The 17,110-nt window shown below is 39.8% G+C and overlaps 1 protein-coding gene across 2 annotated transcripts in view; it reads left to right on the top strand.

Moving 5' to 3' along the window:
• The window catches only part of Hmcn1 (hemicentin 1), a 457,385-nt gene extending 443,018 nt beyond the window's left edge, over positions 1–14,367 (top strand). Inside the window, 4 exon segments of one of the 2 annotated variants that reach the window (NM_001271292.2) lie at positions 292–642; positions 4,382–4,501; positions 11,333–11,459; positions 12,980–14,367. In NM_001271292.2, coding sequence (NP_001258221.1) covers positions 292–642; positions 4,382–4,501; positions 11,333–11,459; positions 12,980–13,346 — 965 coding nt within the window. In that variant the 3' untranslated portion in view covers positions 13,347–14,367. 2 annotated transcript variants of the gene reach the window in all.
• The last annotated feature ends 2,743 nt before the right edge of the window (positions 14,368–17,110 follow it).

The raw sequence follows: 17,110 nt of genomic DNA, 5'->3' as shown, positions 1-17,110 counted from the left end.
AAGTCCATAACAGGAAAGCAAAGAGCAGATGGATTCCCAGAACTAGTTAGTGTCTTGCTTCCTGGGCCACCTGCTGAAGTGTGAACGTTTAAATGAAACAAATGCAGATGGAGCAGTGCTCAGAAAGGGGCACAGTGTCTCCAGAACTGAGTGGGTCAAGCTTTGGCATCAGCGTCGGAGAGTAATACGATGTCTTGACTTGGTTTCAGCAACTGACTGTTTATCCCTGTTTTGTGTGTGTCTATTTTTTCTCTCCCCCTCTCTCTTTTATGTATCATGGCACACGAGCAGACATTAATGAATGTGACCAAGTACCTAAACCTTGTGCACATCAGTGCTCCAACAGCCCCGGCAGCTTCAAGTGTATCTGTCTGCCAGGACAACATTTATTAGGGGATGGGAAATCTTGCGCTGGATTGGAGAGGCTGTCGAGTTATGGCACTCAGTACAGTAGCTATGACCTTGAGCGGTTCTCCCCTGTGAGAAGTGGCTATCAACCTCGGCAGCATACCAGACAGCAGTCACAGCTCTACAGCTCCTACTCAGAGTATAGGAACAGCAGAGCATCTTTCTCCAGGAGTAGAAGGACTATTAGGAAAACTTGCCCTGAAGGCTCTGAGGCAAACCATGAAACATGTGTAGGTAAATGTCGGCCATATTGCATTTCCTTTCTGTGAGCTCACTTCTTGTCCGGAGTACTAAGCCTTTATACAGCACCTGTGTTTGGTGCACCGAACCACCTCTGATCTCCAGGCTGGACTGACTCAAAGGGTTTTTTGGGTTTTTTTTTGACATTTATTCTGGCACCTAGGGTGATGACAGATTATCCAGATAAATGATGTATTTGCATGTGTGCATTCTAATAATGTTACATTGTTTCTCTTTCTGGGACCTGTTACTGAATTAAATCCTACATAGATATAAAGGTCAGTGCTATCCATGAGGTGAGTTTTTTTAGAGAGATACACACATTGTTGCATAGTATGTATGGTGCAAAAGCTGGGGCTTAGAAATGAGAGTTTTGACCCAGTCAGCTGTTCTTTGTAACAGCCCACATTCTGTCAGCCATTGTCCCCAGTCTTCCCATGAAATTGTCCAGTCAGGTTATTTTGTATGTTTATGGCTAAAGATAATGCGATCCAGAGCAACTTGGACCCATTGCTTCAAAATATGTGTGCTCGGTATCTTTATCTAAACTCATAAGCCAGGAACTTAATTTACAAAACTTATCTATAATTTCCCACCAAAGACTCTAGTCCTTATTTTCAGCTAAGTTGTAAACATTGCCATCTGCCATAGATTTAACTCAGTTTTGGTCGATGTCTACAGTTTGCCTGTCATCGAGCTAGACAAAAAGAGGAATTAGCAAACGACAGTTAGCCCCACTATTTTGTTAGATGGCAAAAGGAAGCAAACAGGAAAGGAGGAAGGCAAGAAAGAACTCTTATTCAAAGGCCATTGGACTGGACCATTCATCCATCCTTAAAGCTCTCTTCAAAGACCATTGGAACATCTCATTCTAACAGTGTCTAACATGTTGTTCATACTAAGTGATATATTCTCTCTCTTTAAGCTGTTTTAGTGTCTTGAGGTTTTCTGTATCCTCTGACTTGATAGTTTTCATTTACTTTCTGACTCGTCCCCATCCTGTTACCTTTTCTGATGCACGTGCCCAGCCAACTGTAGCTGGAGCCAGATCCTCCTATCGTACAGTCTTAGCTGTGTCCACCGGACTTCCTGAAAATTTGAACTTTATACCTTATTATTGCATTCTTATTGATCCAATACTTTTCTTTCTATTTATCCCAGGGTAGCTAATGTGTATCATTATGAATATGTTAACTTTGCTGTGTAATGGGCTCTCCAGAACTACAGACACTGTCAAAGTCTTACGCTTTAAACTTCATGCATTTATTAGCAGGGCCCTGCCTTTGGTCGAGTGTGGACAAATAACACATGGTCACTGCTTCTCTGCATCTCCTGTCACTCTGAGTGATTGACAGCTTTCAATGCCTACAGTTTTGATCTGGCTCTTTGCTTACCTAAATGTTCATGATTCGTTTAGTAATATGTTGTCTTTAAAAGTGTCTTCTGAGTAGTTACTCTGACTACGGAGGGCTTTGTAGCCTGCCATCCTCCCACTTTTGGCTTCATTTTGGACAAACTCATTACTTCTAGCCTTCTTTTATTCTTTTTACCTCAAAGTCATTGCTCGTGCCCATGCTATAACTGAACTAAACCACGCGCTCACACCGGGCATCGCCTGACTGCTGCCCTCTAACGACTGAAGCTGCACACAGCTTTAGAAAGATCCTCTTACCAACAACCCAACTCCCTGCCTTCATCATTGCTTAGGGCTGCAGCTCCACCACGCTAGAGTCTAATGGAGCTTTGCTCTCTTGATGTCTACCATACACCAATACTGTGGTGCATCAAAATTACCTTCTTCCATAGGCATGCATTGTTCAAGACTATTTTACAGTGAGTATCGATCCTGTAAAACCTAAAGTCAGCATTTATAACTCACTGACCTGTGGCCTTCCCATTTATTGGTGAAACAGTGAGGAGTCTTACATATTTCTTAAAATACGGTGAATATTTTATTGGGGCTAATGAAGTTATTCACGCGAAGGTTGCAGACAGCTCTGGAATCGTCAAACAAAAGCAACTTACAACAAACACTGACTGCCTTTAATTAACCATCTGGGGCAGACGCGTTACAAAAGGATTAAATTGACATTGTGGAATCTTGTTAGATTTGGGCAGATTTTTAGTTTTTAAAGAGTCAATCCCAGGGTTTAACAGAAATAATGAACTTTGCTCCGGTTCTGAGAGCAGAAATCACACATTGCCATTTTAAAATTCATATGCTTGGAAGCTCCATGTTAATGACTTCGAGTTCAAAAATCATTTGAATTTCTGTTGTTGTTTTAGATTAAAGCAAATATTTAAAGAGAAAAGACAAAAATAACTCATGCAAATTATGAGATGAGTACTTTGGCTAGCTAAAACGGTGCATAAACATGGGAAGTGAATATTTGCTGGATATTGTCATTAACAGGTTTTGAATCGTTACAATTATGTTTTCAGCATGTGCTGAGCAGATTCATTAGCTGAGTCATCCACCAGAATCACTGTGTCTTCGCTTCATTCTACCCTTCCTCCTCCTGTTCCCCTTCATGGCATATTCCTTGGTGTCCCACTGGTTAGTGTATTCTCAGTGACCATTAGAGATTTGATTAAAAAAAAAAAAAGGCCATCAGAATCCAAAAGCAAAAATCGAGTTTGAATTATCATCTAGTCTCACTGTACTTTACTGTGTATGATTTTTTTCACATTAATGATAGTAGGCAGCCTCCCCACCCCACCCCCTCTGTGGTTTATAAAGTGTTTTCTCACTTACTGCAGTGTATGGATCTCCCAACAAACCCATGAAGTGGAATAGATGGTTTCCATGCTCCCTTTTAGCAGAAGAATTGACTGAGATCTTGAGAAATTAGATGAGTTCCCCAACTTAGCACAGCTATAGACATGTATCTGCCACTAGTAGTTTGATATAAAAAGATTGAGAAATATTTCTCACAAATATGGGAACGCTTTCACTTGAAAATATCTGCATATGTGAAAGCTTTGTATAGATATTGTAGGGGGGAAGAGAAGAGGAGAGAGAGAGAGAGAGAGAGAGAGAGAGAGAGAGAGAGAGAGAGAGGTATCGAAGTTCACATGAAATAAAACTGAGGACTAAAGAGATGGTTCAGTAGTTACTCACACTGGCTGCTTCTCCAAAGGAGCTGTGTTTAATTCCCAGCACCCACACAGTCTGTAACCCCTGTTTCAAGGGACTCAATGCCCTCTTCTGTGCATATGCACTGCACAGCCATGGTATACAAAGGCAAAATACTCATGGACACAAAATAATAAAGTAAAAGTTTTTAAAACAGATACCTCCTTTCCCAATTAATAGCAAAAGAAATTTCCAGGTAAACTTTACCATTTTATCAAAATGTTAGCTTTTTTTTTTTTTGTGGTTTCAGATCTTATGCAGAGCTGCCCCCCCCCCAGTCATTTTAATGTAATTTAGCAACACAGGAAAAAAATGGCAAAGTTGAGACTTCAGGTCATAGATATTCATGTAAAATAATAGAGAAATGCCCGTATATTAAAAAGTAGTATAGTGCATCTTATAATACAGTTAGTATTTATGTTGCTAAAAACAGGCTTGGTGTATAATAGCTCTAAACACTTCTAAGAGCATGAATGTGAAGCCACCATGAATGTTTCTATGTTATGCCCGCCACGTATATTGATAGCAGTGTCACGGATCCTGCTCACATGACTGTCCCTTTGGCATGACTATGTACTCTGTTTTCTTTCTAAACAGATATTGATGAATGTCAAAACAGAGATACTTGCCAACATGAGTGTAAAAACACGATCGGAAGCTACCAGTGCGTCTGCCCACCGGGTTATCGACTCATGCTCAATGGGAAAACATGCCAAGGTGAGAAAAGACACGAGAATATTCATTGTCCCAGTTTGGCATCAAAAACAACATTGAAAGACATAAGAAAATGTTGTAAATAATTATTCCTCTAGCTGCTCCTCTTTTCCCATTCTTATTGGTCAGATGTGTGTCTAAACCAATAGTTCCCAACCTGTGGATTGTGACCTCTTAGGGGTCACATATCAGATACTCTGAATATCACACATTTACATTTATATTACACATATCACATATTACGATTCATAACAGTAGCGAAATTACAATTATAAAGTAGCAATGAAATAATGTTATGGTTGCGGATCACCGCAGCATGAGGAACCGGGTTAAATGATTGAAGCACTAGGAAGCTCGAGAACCATTGATCTAAATGATACTTGTGCAAGTAGGAAAAACAAGAGAGAGGTGGCTCAGTGAAGGAAAATGACCAAGGCACATACTTGGTGTGGTCTTCCTTAAAGAATCATTAACCCCTTTCATATTAAAGACCTTTATAGCTTAAAGGAAACTCTTCTTTTCAAACATTTTTCACCATGTGGTGAAGCTGGAAGGGGAAAAGAGAAAGATGATTAGTATATATACTGACTGCAATGTGAAGGACTACTCTCTTTTCTCTCATTAGATTTATCTCTAGGAGTGTGCCACCATGCCCTGCTTTCTTTCTCTAGTTCTGTTTGTCCTTTTGTTGTTGTTGTTGTTGTTGTTGTTGGCATTATTTTTGTTTGGCCTTCCTTCTTTAAGAACAATGAGTAGAATCAGAGGCCACAACAAAGGATCAGTCTCTAGATGGATGAGAGGAGAAATGGTGATAATCTCTTCACTCTTTGAGTCTGCAAATGAAGACTCTCGACCATATACTAGTTCTGTTGGGGGTAATAGTAGTGCTTCCCCTTAAGAGCCTCCATTCTAATGCAGACAAATGCTAATAAATCAAAAGACTAATGCATAGGTTCTATAGCGAAATGGAAGGCAAAGCACAGTGAAAATAGGAAGGAAAAATACTACCAAAATCACCAGATTTCCTTATTTTGTGTGAAAACCATGAAGAGAATAGCACTTTCTTGGTTATTATGATATACTTAGATTAAAAAGAAATGGCCTGTCAATCTCTTCTGAGAAGAGAATTTTACCAATAAAACCTAAGCATGGTGTATGCCTCTAAAATTTTGTTCTTTTCTGTCATATACAAACTATATCCTTTTGAAACATATGCCAATAAAATCTTTATGAGAACATTTTACAATAGCCATGAAATTGAGATTGAATTTTTCTTTTTCAACTTCACAAAGACTTGTGGAGAATGTAGTCTGTAGGCACTGTATCCTGGAAACCAAGACCAGTAGAGAGGATGGCTTTACCTGATGTATCAAAAGGTAGTCCTTTCCCAACTCTTCTCACTGTCCAAGGGTCCCCATGTACATTTTGGGGGCTGGATAAGAAGCTTGAACTCAGTAGAAACTTTGCTGTCATCCATCAATCACAGAACATTACTAAGAATGTACCTTACATGAATAACTTGGGTCAGAAATATAGATATAATTCCCACTCACGTGAATAAATGAAACTACTACTTGAGGTGACTATATGAACCCCAATGCCCTAGGGTCTCAAGACTGAAGGTAACACTATCTCAAATTGTACATTCTCCAATGGCCTCTCATCTTTCCTAAGATACAGTGAATACTGCAGACAGCACATGCTGGATGGGGGGCGGGGACGGGGGTGGAAGTGCTGACTCTCCGTACTTTAGAACTGACTCAGCCCAAACATCTTTCTAAAAAAGCACCAAGGTCACTAGGGTTGATGGCAAATGCCTTTTCTTCCCAGCACTCTGTAGGCAAAGGCAGATAGACCACTGTGAGTTTGAGGACAGCCAGGGCTTTATAATGAGATCGTGTCTCAAATATGAGAGAGACAGAGACAGAGGCAGAGAGACAGAGACAGACAGAGGCAGAGAGACAGAAAGACAAACAGAGAGAGACAGAGAGACAGACAGAGACAGAGAGAGCACCAATGCCCAAACCTACAACTACCCTTCCTACAGCTGTCTCAGGAACCAAAGAAGGATGCAGGGCAAATACCAAAGCATTTAGAATTATCAACTGAACCACAAAATCTTTTAAGCAAAGTTAAAGGGTTATATGATACACTCATTAGAGAGGTTTTCCTTCCCTTCGAAATCTTGCCAGTTTTCTTTTAATTGCCCTCATTTAGCTCAAAACATTTTTCAGCCTTCACTTGTGCCACAGAGTGGAAAATACTGTGAACAAATCAGAAACAGGTGTCGTGGAAGTGTTTGCAATTTAAATGGGTTACATACTTTTGTGGTTTTAAAAAGACATGAGAGAAAACATTTCTGACTTTTTAAAGAATTCTTTATTCTAAGGAATAGCTTAGAGTCTCTTTATAGCTTTAGAAAGGCTTTGAGGCATTTACAAGGAGCAAGAGACTGTTTTCAGCCCTGTTTTTTTTTTTTTTAAGCTTTCTACATTGCTAATGGCCGTGTCAGTAAGAGCTGGGACGTTACAATGCACAGTGTCATAGGGAACAAAGACAGAGAATCCTGTCAAAAGTGGAAATCACTGGGCTGTAAAATTAAAAACAAAATACAAAAAGTGTGACCAATCAAGATTTGACTGAGAAGCAAAAAGGAGAAACTACAAGAAACTCAGCCTGATTTTATGCTCCACAAATATTTAAAAAAAAAACTCAAATAGAGTTTCATATATGACAAATAATGCATTGTTTGAAAAATACCAGTAAGAGAATAAGCGTTTTAAAGGAAGAAAATTTAATATTGTATAGCATTTGAAAGTTCTGTCTTCTACATTTTTAAACACATGCTGTGTATTTATCAAGAGTCCAGGTTAATTACTTTGTATTTTTTTTTGAATATTTTATCCCAGTCCCCCCTCCTACACTTCTTCACCCCATGTACATTCCCTTTGCCTCTTAGAGGGTGCTCCCCAACATCGTTCATTCCCCTACCCTGGGCATCAAGTCTACAGGATTAGGCTCATCCTCTCCCACTGAGGTCAGACAAGGCAGTCCTCTGCTACACATGTACCAGGGGCCACAGATCAGCCTGTGGGTGCTCTTTGGTTGGTGGCTCAGTCTCTAAGAGCTCTGAGAGGTCCAGGTTAGTTTATACTCTTGGTTTTCCTATGGGGTTGCCATCCCCTTGAGCTCCTTCAGTCCTTCCTCTAACTCTTCCATTGGGGTCCCCGGCCTCAGTCCAATGGTTGGCTGCGAGTATCTGCATCTGTCTCAGCTGCTGGTAGAGCCTCTCAGAGGACAGCCATGCTAGTCATTACATGACTCAGTAATAGTGTCAGGGCATGGTGTCTACAGATGTTCCAAGAGTATTTATCCCGAATTAATTTTAAAGTATCCAGAAGCAATTGCTTAAATCTATCATATTTTCTATTGCTGTTGATGTAAAATCATTTCAGCTCAGTTTGCTCTTCTAACAGGGATATGTATATAATAGCCTGCACTTTGATTTCTCCAATAATGTTTTTATGATGTTTATTAAAAACCGGACATCATCAGTTAATCCATTATAGAAGACAAGAGTATTAGTCCTCTGATTTTTCTTTCTTTGAAATAAGGTCTCATTGTGGACCACTGGCTGGACTGGAACTCACGGTAGTTTGTTCTACCTCCCAAGTGCTGGAATTAGAGGGGTGGGTGTGCCACCATGACCAGCTCTCTTTATTTTTGTTTGTCCTTTTTGGTATTGTTTGTGCTTGGTCTTCCTTTTTTAAGAACAGTGAGTAGAATCAGAGACCACAGACGGAGGAGGACCATCTGCCTACAAGCTTGCCGAGTATTAAGTACTTCCTCTCGGAAAGCAGACGTTTATCATGGACTAAAGACAGAGGCTTTACCTCAACATAGACTACAGTCCTGCAGGCCAATACATAGCTCTCACATTGGCTTGAAGCGTCCAACGACCTTAGCAAAGTACAAATGTTTCTGAGGTAGCGTTAACTTTCGACTGTTTAGACTGAATGTATAATGTGAGGAAATATGAATAATTCTCATGTTTAGGAAATAATTCAATGGGTACTTTATTTTTTTATTAATTTTAGTCTGCAAAACAGTGGGCTTGACTATGATGTTTTCATGAACACATGCCCCTTGCTCATAGTTTCCCCTCATTAGCTGCCCCCACCCCTCTTCCCTTCCCTTAACCGATTCCTCTCCTTTCCCCTGAAAAGTCCCCTCTGCTTTTATGTCACACACATAGGCATTTATAAGCTCTTCTGTACAGACCCGTACTGAACCAATGAACCTATGATAATAACAGCTCTTAGTATACACACACTCTGTCCCGTAACGTGATTCTTGTGGCCCCCATGGTCTTCTAGCCTCCATGCTTCTGGGTAAGATCAGTATACAAAGTTAGAGATAAAGAAAAATTTTGAAGCTGGAAAAAAATTAAGAGAAATGAAGATAAATAAAACTCAGGCTAACCGAATTTCTTTCACATTTTCCTCAAGGTCTTTTCACTCCATCTTTAAGACGATCTCAATTTGTCAGAGATAAAACACATTCCTCTGATTAAAAAATAAATAAAGAATTAGAAATTGGCTCACAGAGATGACAGACAGAACTGCTGCAATGAAAATGTTTTATGCTGGAATTCTGTATCGTAAGAAAACCAGTTGTCAGGAGCACACATGGCCAGTCACTTATATAGCAGAGGTCTGCCTGGTCTGGACCGGGAGAGGGAGGCAATGACTGGAATGTAGATAAATAAAATAATTTTTAAAAAACAAATAAAAAGGAAAATATAACCAAGAAGAAGGAAGAGGAGGAGGAAGGAGAAGGAGAGGAGGAAGAAGAAGAAAAGAAAACCGGTTGTAAAGTAAAACGGGAGCAGAAAACACCACCCCTCATTGTCTGCACAGAGACAGACCATTATTAGAGTCCAGGCACTGGTGACACTTTTGTTGCTGCTGCAGCCTTCTGCCAACACTGCTGTTTTCAAGACAGGGTATCTCTATGTAGCCCTGGCTGTCCTAAAACGCATTCTGTAAACCAGGTTGGCCTCAAACTCAGAGATCTGCCTGCCTCTGCCTCCCAAGTGCTGGGATTAAAGGCACGAACCATCACTATCCAGTTAAATACCTTTTTTAAACTCTATGAATACTATTACTAAATTGTAGATAACTGCATAGAAAACAATGTGGTTGTAATGTAACCTGAACTGCCCACTTGAATACAAGACACAGACAGTAAATAATGCAACTTTGATGGTGGTGGTCTATGACTCACACGCTGCCTCTTGGAATTGCCTCTCAAGAGTTCACAAAACGCACTTCCCAGCTTGAACCCGAGTCCCGTGTAAATGTCATGATGCACTTAGCTGCTATAGAGAGACGGGGCAGGCGGGGGTTACACACGTAGACAGCTGAGTACCACAGCCCTTCATTTGGCTTGCAGAGACCACATCATAGGAAAGCTATGTAGAGTCACTTGCTTGTCATGCCTTCGGCACACCAGGATAGTCTCGGTTATCCTAGAAGGAAGAATGCTGTATCTTCCATGTCCAGGCAGCTGAGAAGGACCAAAACATTGAATATCAAAAAAACACTAAAGCTATTTTTTTGCTAAAATAACTAAACTAAAATCTAATTTTAAATTGCTAACGTTTGTAGCCATAACTTTTTAAAAAGGCATTGGGTTCTTCAATATGTATTATTTCTGTACAGTATATTTATATATTTGCTCTAGGATTCATGTAGCCTTTCTCTGGAAGGTAGATGAAGGGGGTGGCAGACTTCCAGACCATGAATTTCTCAGGCAGATATGGGAAAAGTAAAGTTGGGGGAATGAGGATATGAACATGGATTTTCTGAAACACCTGTCTCCTTCTCTGTACTCAAATCCCCATGTACCCCCGGGCAGGTGAAGGCTACCCATGAGGAGATTAAACAAAATAATAACTTAGATTCTCAAAAATACCTCAAAATATTCATTTAATTCTATGGAATCAATCTCTCCTTCCCCTCTCCCTCTCCCTCTTTCCCTCCTCTCCCCCTCCCCTCCCTCTCCCTCTTCCTCTGTATGCCTGTCTGTCTGCCTGCCTGCCTACCTGACTTCCTCTGGTGCTCAATTAGAAATACAGAATTAAAAAATTATGGCACAAAAGCATCTTCAGAAAGCTTGAAAGTTTTCTTCAGATCTGTGCTACTCTTCTAAAAATCCGATTGCATCAGTGTTTCCATTAAATAACTCTGAGGAAACCACAGAATACAATGTCCTTTACTGGCACCCACCCTGCTCTTGCCGTTGCTCCAGGGAGCATCCCCATGCCACGATGCTGGGGGTCCACTCTGCCAGCAGCACAGTTTGATTCTGCCCCGTTTCTTCAAACTTGAACCGTGGTTTGGGGATAATTGCTCATATTACTAAAGATTCTTCAGTTTGTAAAGTATTCATGGGTGTCCCTTAATTTTTAGCTTGGTCAGTGTGTATCTAAAATCTCATTTGCTTGACAAACTCACATATGCTCTGCTTTTCAAACAGAAGAGACACGTGCGTGCTCTTAAAAGCTGCCCCTCTACTTTTCCAGCTCTTATTTTCCTTTTGACGTTTCACACATATCAAAGAAAGAAATGCCCTCAGAGCAGTCAGGGAAATAAACAGACTAGAAATCATACTCCTCTTTTTTGTGGCTGAAGCGTGGGAATGACAAATAAGCCTATTATGGGACTAAGGACAAAGGACTCTCTCTATATTCCAGGCGAAGGCCAATGACCACTACAGTGACCCTTATTGACCCCAACTAACAATGCTCTGTATTCTTTGTGTGGTCCCTAGATGTCGATGAGTGCTTGGAGCAGAATGTACGCTGTGGGCCGAATCGCATGTGTTTCAACATGAGAGGAAGCTATCAGTGCATCGACACACCCTGTCCACCCAACTACCAACGAGATCCTGTTTTGGGGTATGTTTCTCCTTCTTCTCCCAGACATGCTTCTGGAAACCCTGCCTTTGACCAACATAACCTTATTAACAGTCATGCCTAACTCATAGAACGTCAGTAGCCCTGGGGGGATACGTGCTGATCATGTGTTCCTTCTTCTATGAATGGACAAGAGATAAACTCATTAGGCAGCTGCCACTGTCAACCAAACCATCACTCATGATTGCCAAGCCTTCCTGGATGAGGCTTCCATTATGGAGTCCAAAGCGTAGCATCCAGGGCTCTCCTACACAGCAAGTGTTCTATGGGATACAGAGCCAACCTTTCTTTCTTTAAAAGTTCCTCATTTCTATTTGTACTGTCTCAAGCTGATAAGTCTTGTAAGCAGGTAGACTGAAGTCCCTCTTCTGTTCCTGTGGTGACTCACCATGCATCCAGAGAAGGAGAGAAAGAAGGATGAGTCAATAGTCTGACCATAGGTGGTGTCTTGCTCACATTTCCTGGTGCCTGACAGTCTTCTTGCTTCTGGAAAAACTATTCTAGTTTTTCCCACCCTGTCTAGGTACCAAGGATTCTGGATGTTTGAAAACAAGTGATAATGTTTATCTTTGGTGTCCCTGTTCATCACCAACTGCTCACTGGACTCACACTTTATTTTCCTCTTGGTAATGCCTCCTTAATGTAGCATGGTCGAGTGTGTATTGTCAAGGACCTACCATAAACCTGCTTGTGATGAATCTTGTAAGGATGGAAACAGGAAGAGGGATTTAAATTATGGAGACTTATAAAGTATCTAAAAATGATTTGACTAAAGAATCTATATTTTCATAAAATAGTCCTTTGCGGAGTTTTTTTCCCCCATCTAGATCTCTAGAAAAAATAATTTAACTGTCATTATGATTTAGTGTGGGCTCTGAGAGTGGGAAATCCTTTTAAATGTAAAATAATATAAAGAAAAGTTTAAAAGGAAGTCATCCCCTAGAAATCCCAAGTAGCCTTTATTCTGAAAAGAATAAACGAAATAGCTGTATAGCCTATGTTAACCTTCAACCAGCATTAGGATGTTCTAATGTCGCTTATTGTCCTCTTTCTGGGAAGTATTATTTTCCAAGATACATATGATGCATTTGTTTCTGAAACTGACTTTTTCATTTTAACAACAGCTCTCTTAGGAGTGTTCAGGAGCTGTGAAGCACAAGGCCAGCATCCAATGCTAGCACCCCACCAAAAGAGAAATAAAGCATTAATGTATTCTTGCTTACTTCAGGAACTCCAATCTTCTGATTTTAGTAGAGCAAGAATATTGATACTTGACTGTAGACCAGTTTTTGGTTTTGTTTGTTTGTTTGTTTGTTGTTTGTTTGTTTGTTTGTTTTGCTCCCCGGTATCTCTTTTGAGCCAGTGATTTAGGACATGGGGAGAGCCACATTTGTAGGTTAACAAATGACTAAGAGTCACCGTGGGTCATGATCACTTGTATTGTAGCCTATCTTGTTCCAGGGTGTGTAACTCTGTGCATCTCATTTATTATTTAACCTTAGGTTCTGCCTCAAGAACTGCCCACCCAATGACTTGGAATGCACCTTGAGCCCCTATGCCTTGGAATATAAACTTGTCTCCCTCCCATTTGGAATAGCTGCCAATCAAGATTTAATCCGGCTGGTTGCATACACACAGGATGGAGTGATGCATCCCAGGACAACTTTCCTCATGGTAGATGAGGAACCAGCTGTCCCTTTTGCCTTAAGGGATGAAAACCTGAAAGGAGTCGTGTACACTACACGTCCACTACGAGAGGCAGAGACCTACCGCATGAAGGTGCGGGCTTTATCCTACAGTGCCAACGGGACCATTGAGTATCAGACTACATTCATAGTTTATATAGCTGTGTCTGCCTATCCATACTAGGAAGTACTCCAGAATTGAGTCCAAATATTTAAACTGCATTGATCTAGCAATCAAGGACCTCTACAGTTTACTATCTCTTGAACAGTTGCAATCTTGGCAACTTGAAAATGGTGCTGTGCTGTTATGTATGTGTTCCTTGGTACTGCTGAAGTATCTGTATGATCCCACTGTGGTCATGTATCTTTTAGTACGTTCTAGAAGAGTCCTTTCTTATTGTCTTTATTTATTACACTGGAGCAGTTACTTCCCAAGGATTATTCTGATCAGCTCACAGGACATGTCAGTGATATTGTATAGTAGCATAGTAGCTAAGATCATTTTCTTGGAAACAATATAGAACAAAACAAAACAAAAAACTAGTTCAAATACTTTTTGAACATTTTGGCTATTCTTAAAATGGTAAAAACCAGCTATTATGTGTTTTGATAAAAGCTTATGCCATATTATACATTTTTTAAAATATTGAAATAACACTTATATCTTTCATTTTAAGGTTAAAAATAAGAAACATCACTTTTCTGAAATATAGTGCAGATACAAGAAAGTTTGCTTGATCCGAAATGGATCTTATCTTTATTAAATACTCAAGATACATTACCTGAGGTTCTGCGAAATCATGTGAACTTTGTACTATGTTATCAGAAAATTACTTTCCCTTTAAAGAATTGCCCATGGCCTAGGCCTTTGACATTTTGGTATTCACTCAGCTCCATAACTTTTACATTCCATATCTATCTGTCAAATAAAATTATTTTAATACATAACAATAGAACAGATTTCTTGATTATTGTACTCATGTATGTTCAAGTAACGTGTTAAACGTCAATACACTGTACATGGTGGTAACAGACTCTGTAAGCAATTGTCAAGATGTATTCTATTTTTATGAAATGTATATATTACCTTAGTGTGTATTTTCCATATAATATCTTGATGGACTCTTTTATAAAATTATTTTATAAAAAAATTACAGTAAAATAAGCCTAAATAAAATTTTCACCTTTTTCTTAATAACCTAAAATGTGTTTCCTTGTAGATTATATTAGTTCCTTTTCTGTTGCTTTGATAGATGTTCAGAAGAAAAAATTAGGAGAGAATGGTCTTGCTTTGGCTTACAGCTCTCTAAGGACAAAGTTCATAATGGCAAGGGAAATGTGATGTGACAGAAGTCATGGAAGCTAGTTGATCACATCGTATCCACACTCAGGAAGCAGAGAGAATAATCTGGGTCAGACCATAGAACCTCAGATTCCTTCTTGGTGGCTGGTGCTACCTACAGGTGCTGAGGGTGTCGGGAAGATGACAGTTTTAGAGTGTTAGAAGTGGGTTCATTGGCTTCTGTGGGTGCTAGGGTAGTCAGGCAAGGGAGAAGCAGTAAAGAAAGGATCTGGCCTCCTAGAGTGCAGAACCTCAAGACCAAACCCAGCTTCACTTCATGTGGGCTAGAAGTCACAGGGAGATTCTAATATTAGGGCATCTTAGCTCAGGGCTCAGATATTACAGCTGACAGTGACGGTGATGTCATGTGATGATTTAGTGAGGATTTTTTGACTCTGGGAAGAGGCTAGACAGCTGCATAACCTTATCAAACAGCATCACCAAGTAGGAGCCAAGTGTTCAAACACAGCACATTTCATATTTGAACCACAACACAGCTATTATAGACACTGCAGTTCTAGGAGTAAACATAAATGTATAGGCGTCATGACAGCCCAAGATACATGACCATACCATGCACCCTTCAAAGGATGAGGCACATAGACCACTTGTGCAACCTTGAAGAACTCATCCTTTTGTACTTTATGACTATGAATAAAAGTTCTCACGACCTTAGTTTCTTCATCTATCTATACAGTCTTCTAATATCTCATCTAATCAATAAGTCCCTTAAAGAAATATAGGAAAACAATAACAGTGGAGGAAATGAACAAAACAGTTCAAGACCTGAAAGTGGGAAGAGAATCAATTTTTAAAAATTCAAACCGAAGGACATCTGGAAATGAAAATGTTTAGAACTCCACCATCAGGCCTCTATTTTGCTAGCAAGCCTCACTAACAGAATACAAGAGACAAAAGAGAAAATCTCAGACATTGAAGATACAATTGAAGAAATGGATACCTCAGTAGAGAAAATATTAATCTACAAGAATACTGGCATAGATCATCCAGGAAATCAAGGACACTATGAAAAGCCCAAATCTAAGAATAAGAATAGGGGAAGGAAAAGAAACTCAAGTTGAAGACTCAGAAAATATTTTCCAAAAAATTCATAAAAAGAAATTTCCCTAACCTAAAGAAACAGATACCTATCAAGGTACAAGAAACATTTTAAAAACACACCAAAAAGAGGTTGGATCAGGAAAGCAAGTCTCTCAGCTCATGATAATCAAAACATTAAACAAAATAAAGCAAGAATATTATACACTGCAAGGAAAAAAGACAAAGTAACATATAATGACAGACCTTTAGAATAATGCATGACTTCTTAATGTAGACTCTAATAGCCAGAAGCGCCTAAAGAGATGTTAAAAAGACTTTAAGAGACCAGAGATGCCAGCCCAAACTACAGTACCCAGCAAAACTTAACAAACACAAGAGCTGGAGAAAATAAGACATTTCATAATAAAATCAAATTTAAGTTACCTTTCTTCAAATCCAACCACACTGAAGGTGATAGAAGGAAAACTCAAACCTGAAGAGGTTAACCACACCCAAGAAAACACAGGAAATAAACTATTCCAGACCAGCAAATCAAGAAGGAAAACATACATGCACACGCGCACATACACACACCACAGTAACAAAACAGTATTCAAAAGACACTACTCATTAATACTTCTCATCATTAATGGTCTCGGTTCCACCATAAAAAGACACAGAATGGATGCAAGACCAGAATCCTTCCTTCTGCTCTATCCAAGAAACACATCTAACATTAAGAATAGACATCATGGTATTCCAAGCAAATGAACCTAAGAGGAAAGCTGATGTAGCCATTTTAATATCTGACAAAACAGACCTCAAATGAAACTAATCAGAAGAAATAAGGAAGGATGCATCATACCCATCAAAGAAAAAAATCCACCAATAGGACACTGCAGTTTTTAACACCCATGCTTACATGTGGATATTAGCTGTTTAGTCGATGATTCCCAAGCTACAATCTGTAAAACCATAGAAATTAGGTACAAAGTGAGGTACTAAAGGATACAGATAGATATTCTTTAGGAAAGGGAAATAGAATAGATAGTGATGAGTGGATGGGTCAGAGTTGGAGTGGAAAGATCAAGTGGGAAAAAAAGAGAGGAGAGGAGGATGAGAGAGGGAACAGGAGGAAAGACAGCTAAAATGAAGGGCCATTTTATGAGTAGTACAGAAACCCTATTTAGTAGAAGCTTCGTGTGTGTGTGTATGTGTGTGTGTGTGTGTGTGTGTGTGTGTGTGTGTGTGATCTAAATGAAACTGCCAAATAATAGGAGAGAAAAAGCCTCAACTAGGCATCCCTTGTCACCAAATGAAGTTTTCACTATTAGGATTGGGTTACATCTAGTTAAGTTGTTGGCCAAAGGCATCCCAAGAAAACACCCCCAACAAACCAGGTTGTTGTCAAGACTAGAGGTTGCTCTCTACAAACTGGCAGCAAGGTGCTGTTGCTGAAGACAGCACCTACACGACTCACTGAACATGGAGAATCCAAGCTGGGGCCTACAAAGAACCTTCGCCCCTGTGTGCTAGCATCTTTGATACAGGAGAGTACATACTAT

This window comes from Rattus norvegicus, chromosome 13 (genome assembly GCF_021556685.1).
Source record: "Rattus norvegicus strain SHRSP/BbbUtx chromosome 13, alternate assembly SHRSP_T2T, whole genome shotgun sequence".
In the NCBI taxonomy this organism is placed as follows: Eukaryota; Metazoa; Chordata; class Mammalia; order Rodentia; family Muridae; genus Rattus; species Rattus norvegicus.
Note: the sequence above shows the minus strand (reverse complement) of the source record. Positions and strands in the feature narration are given on the sequence as shown.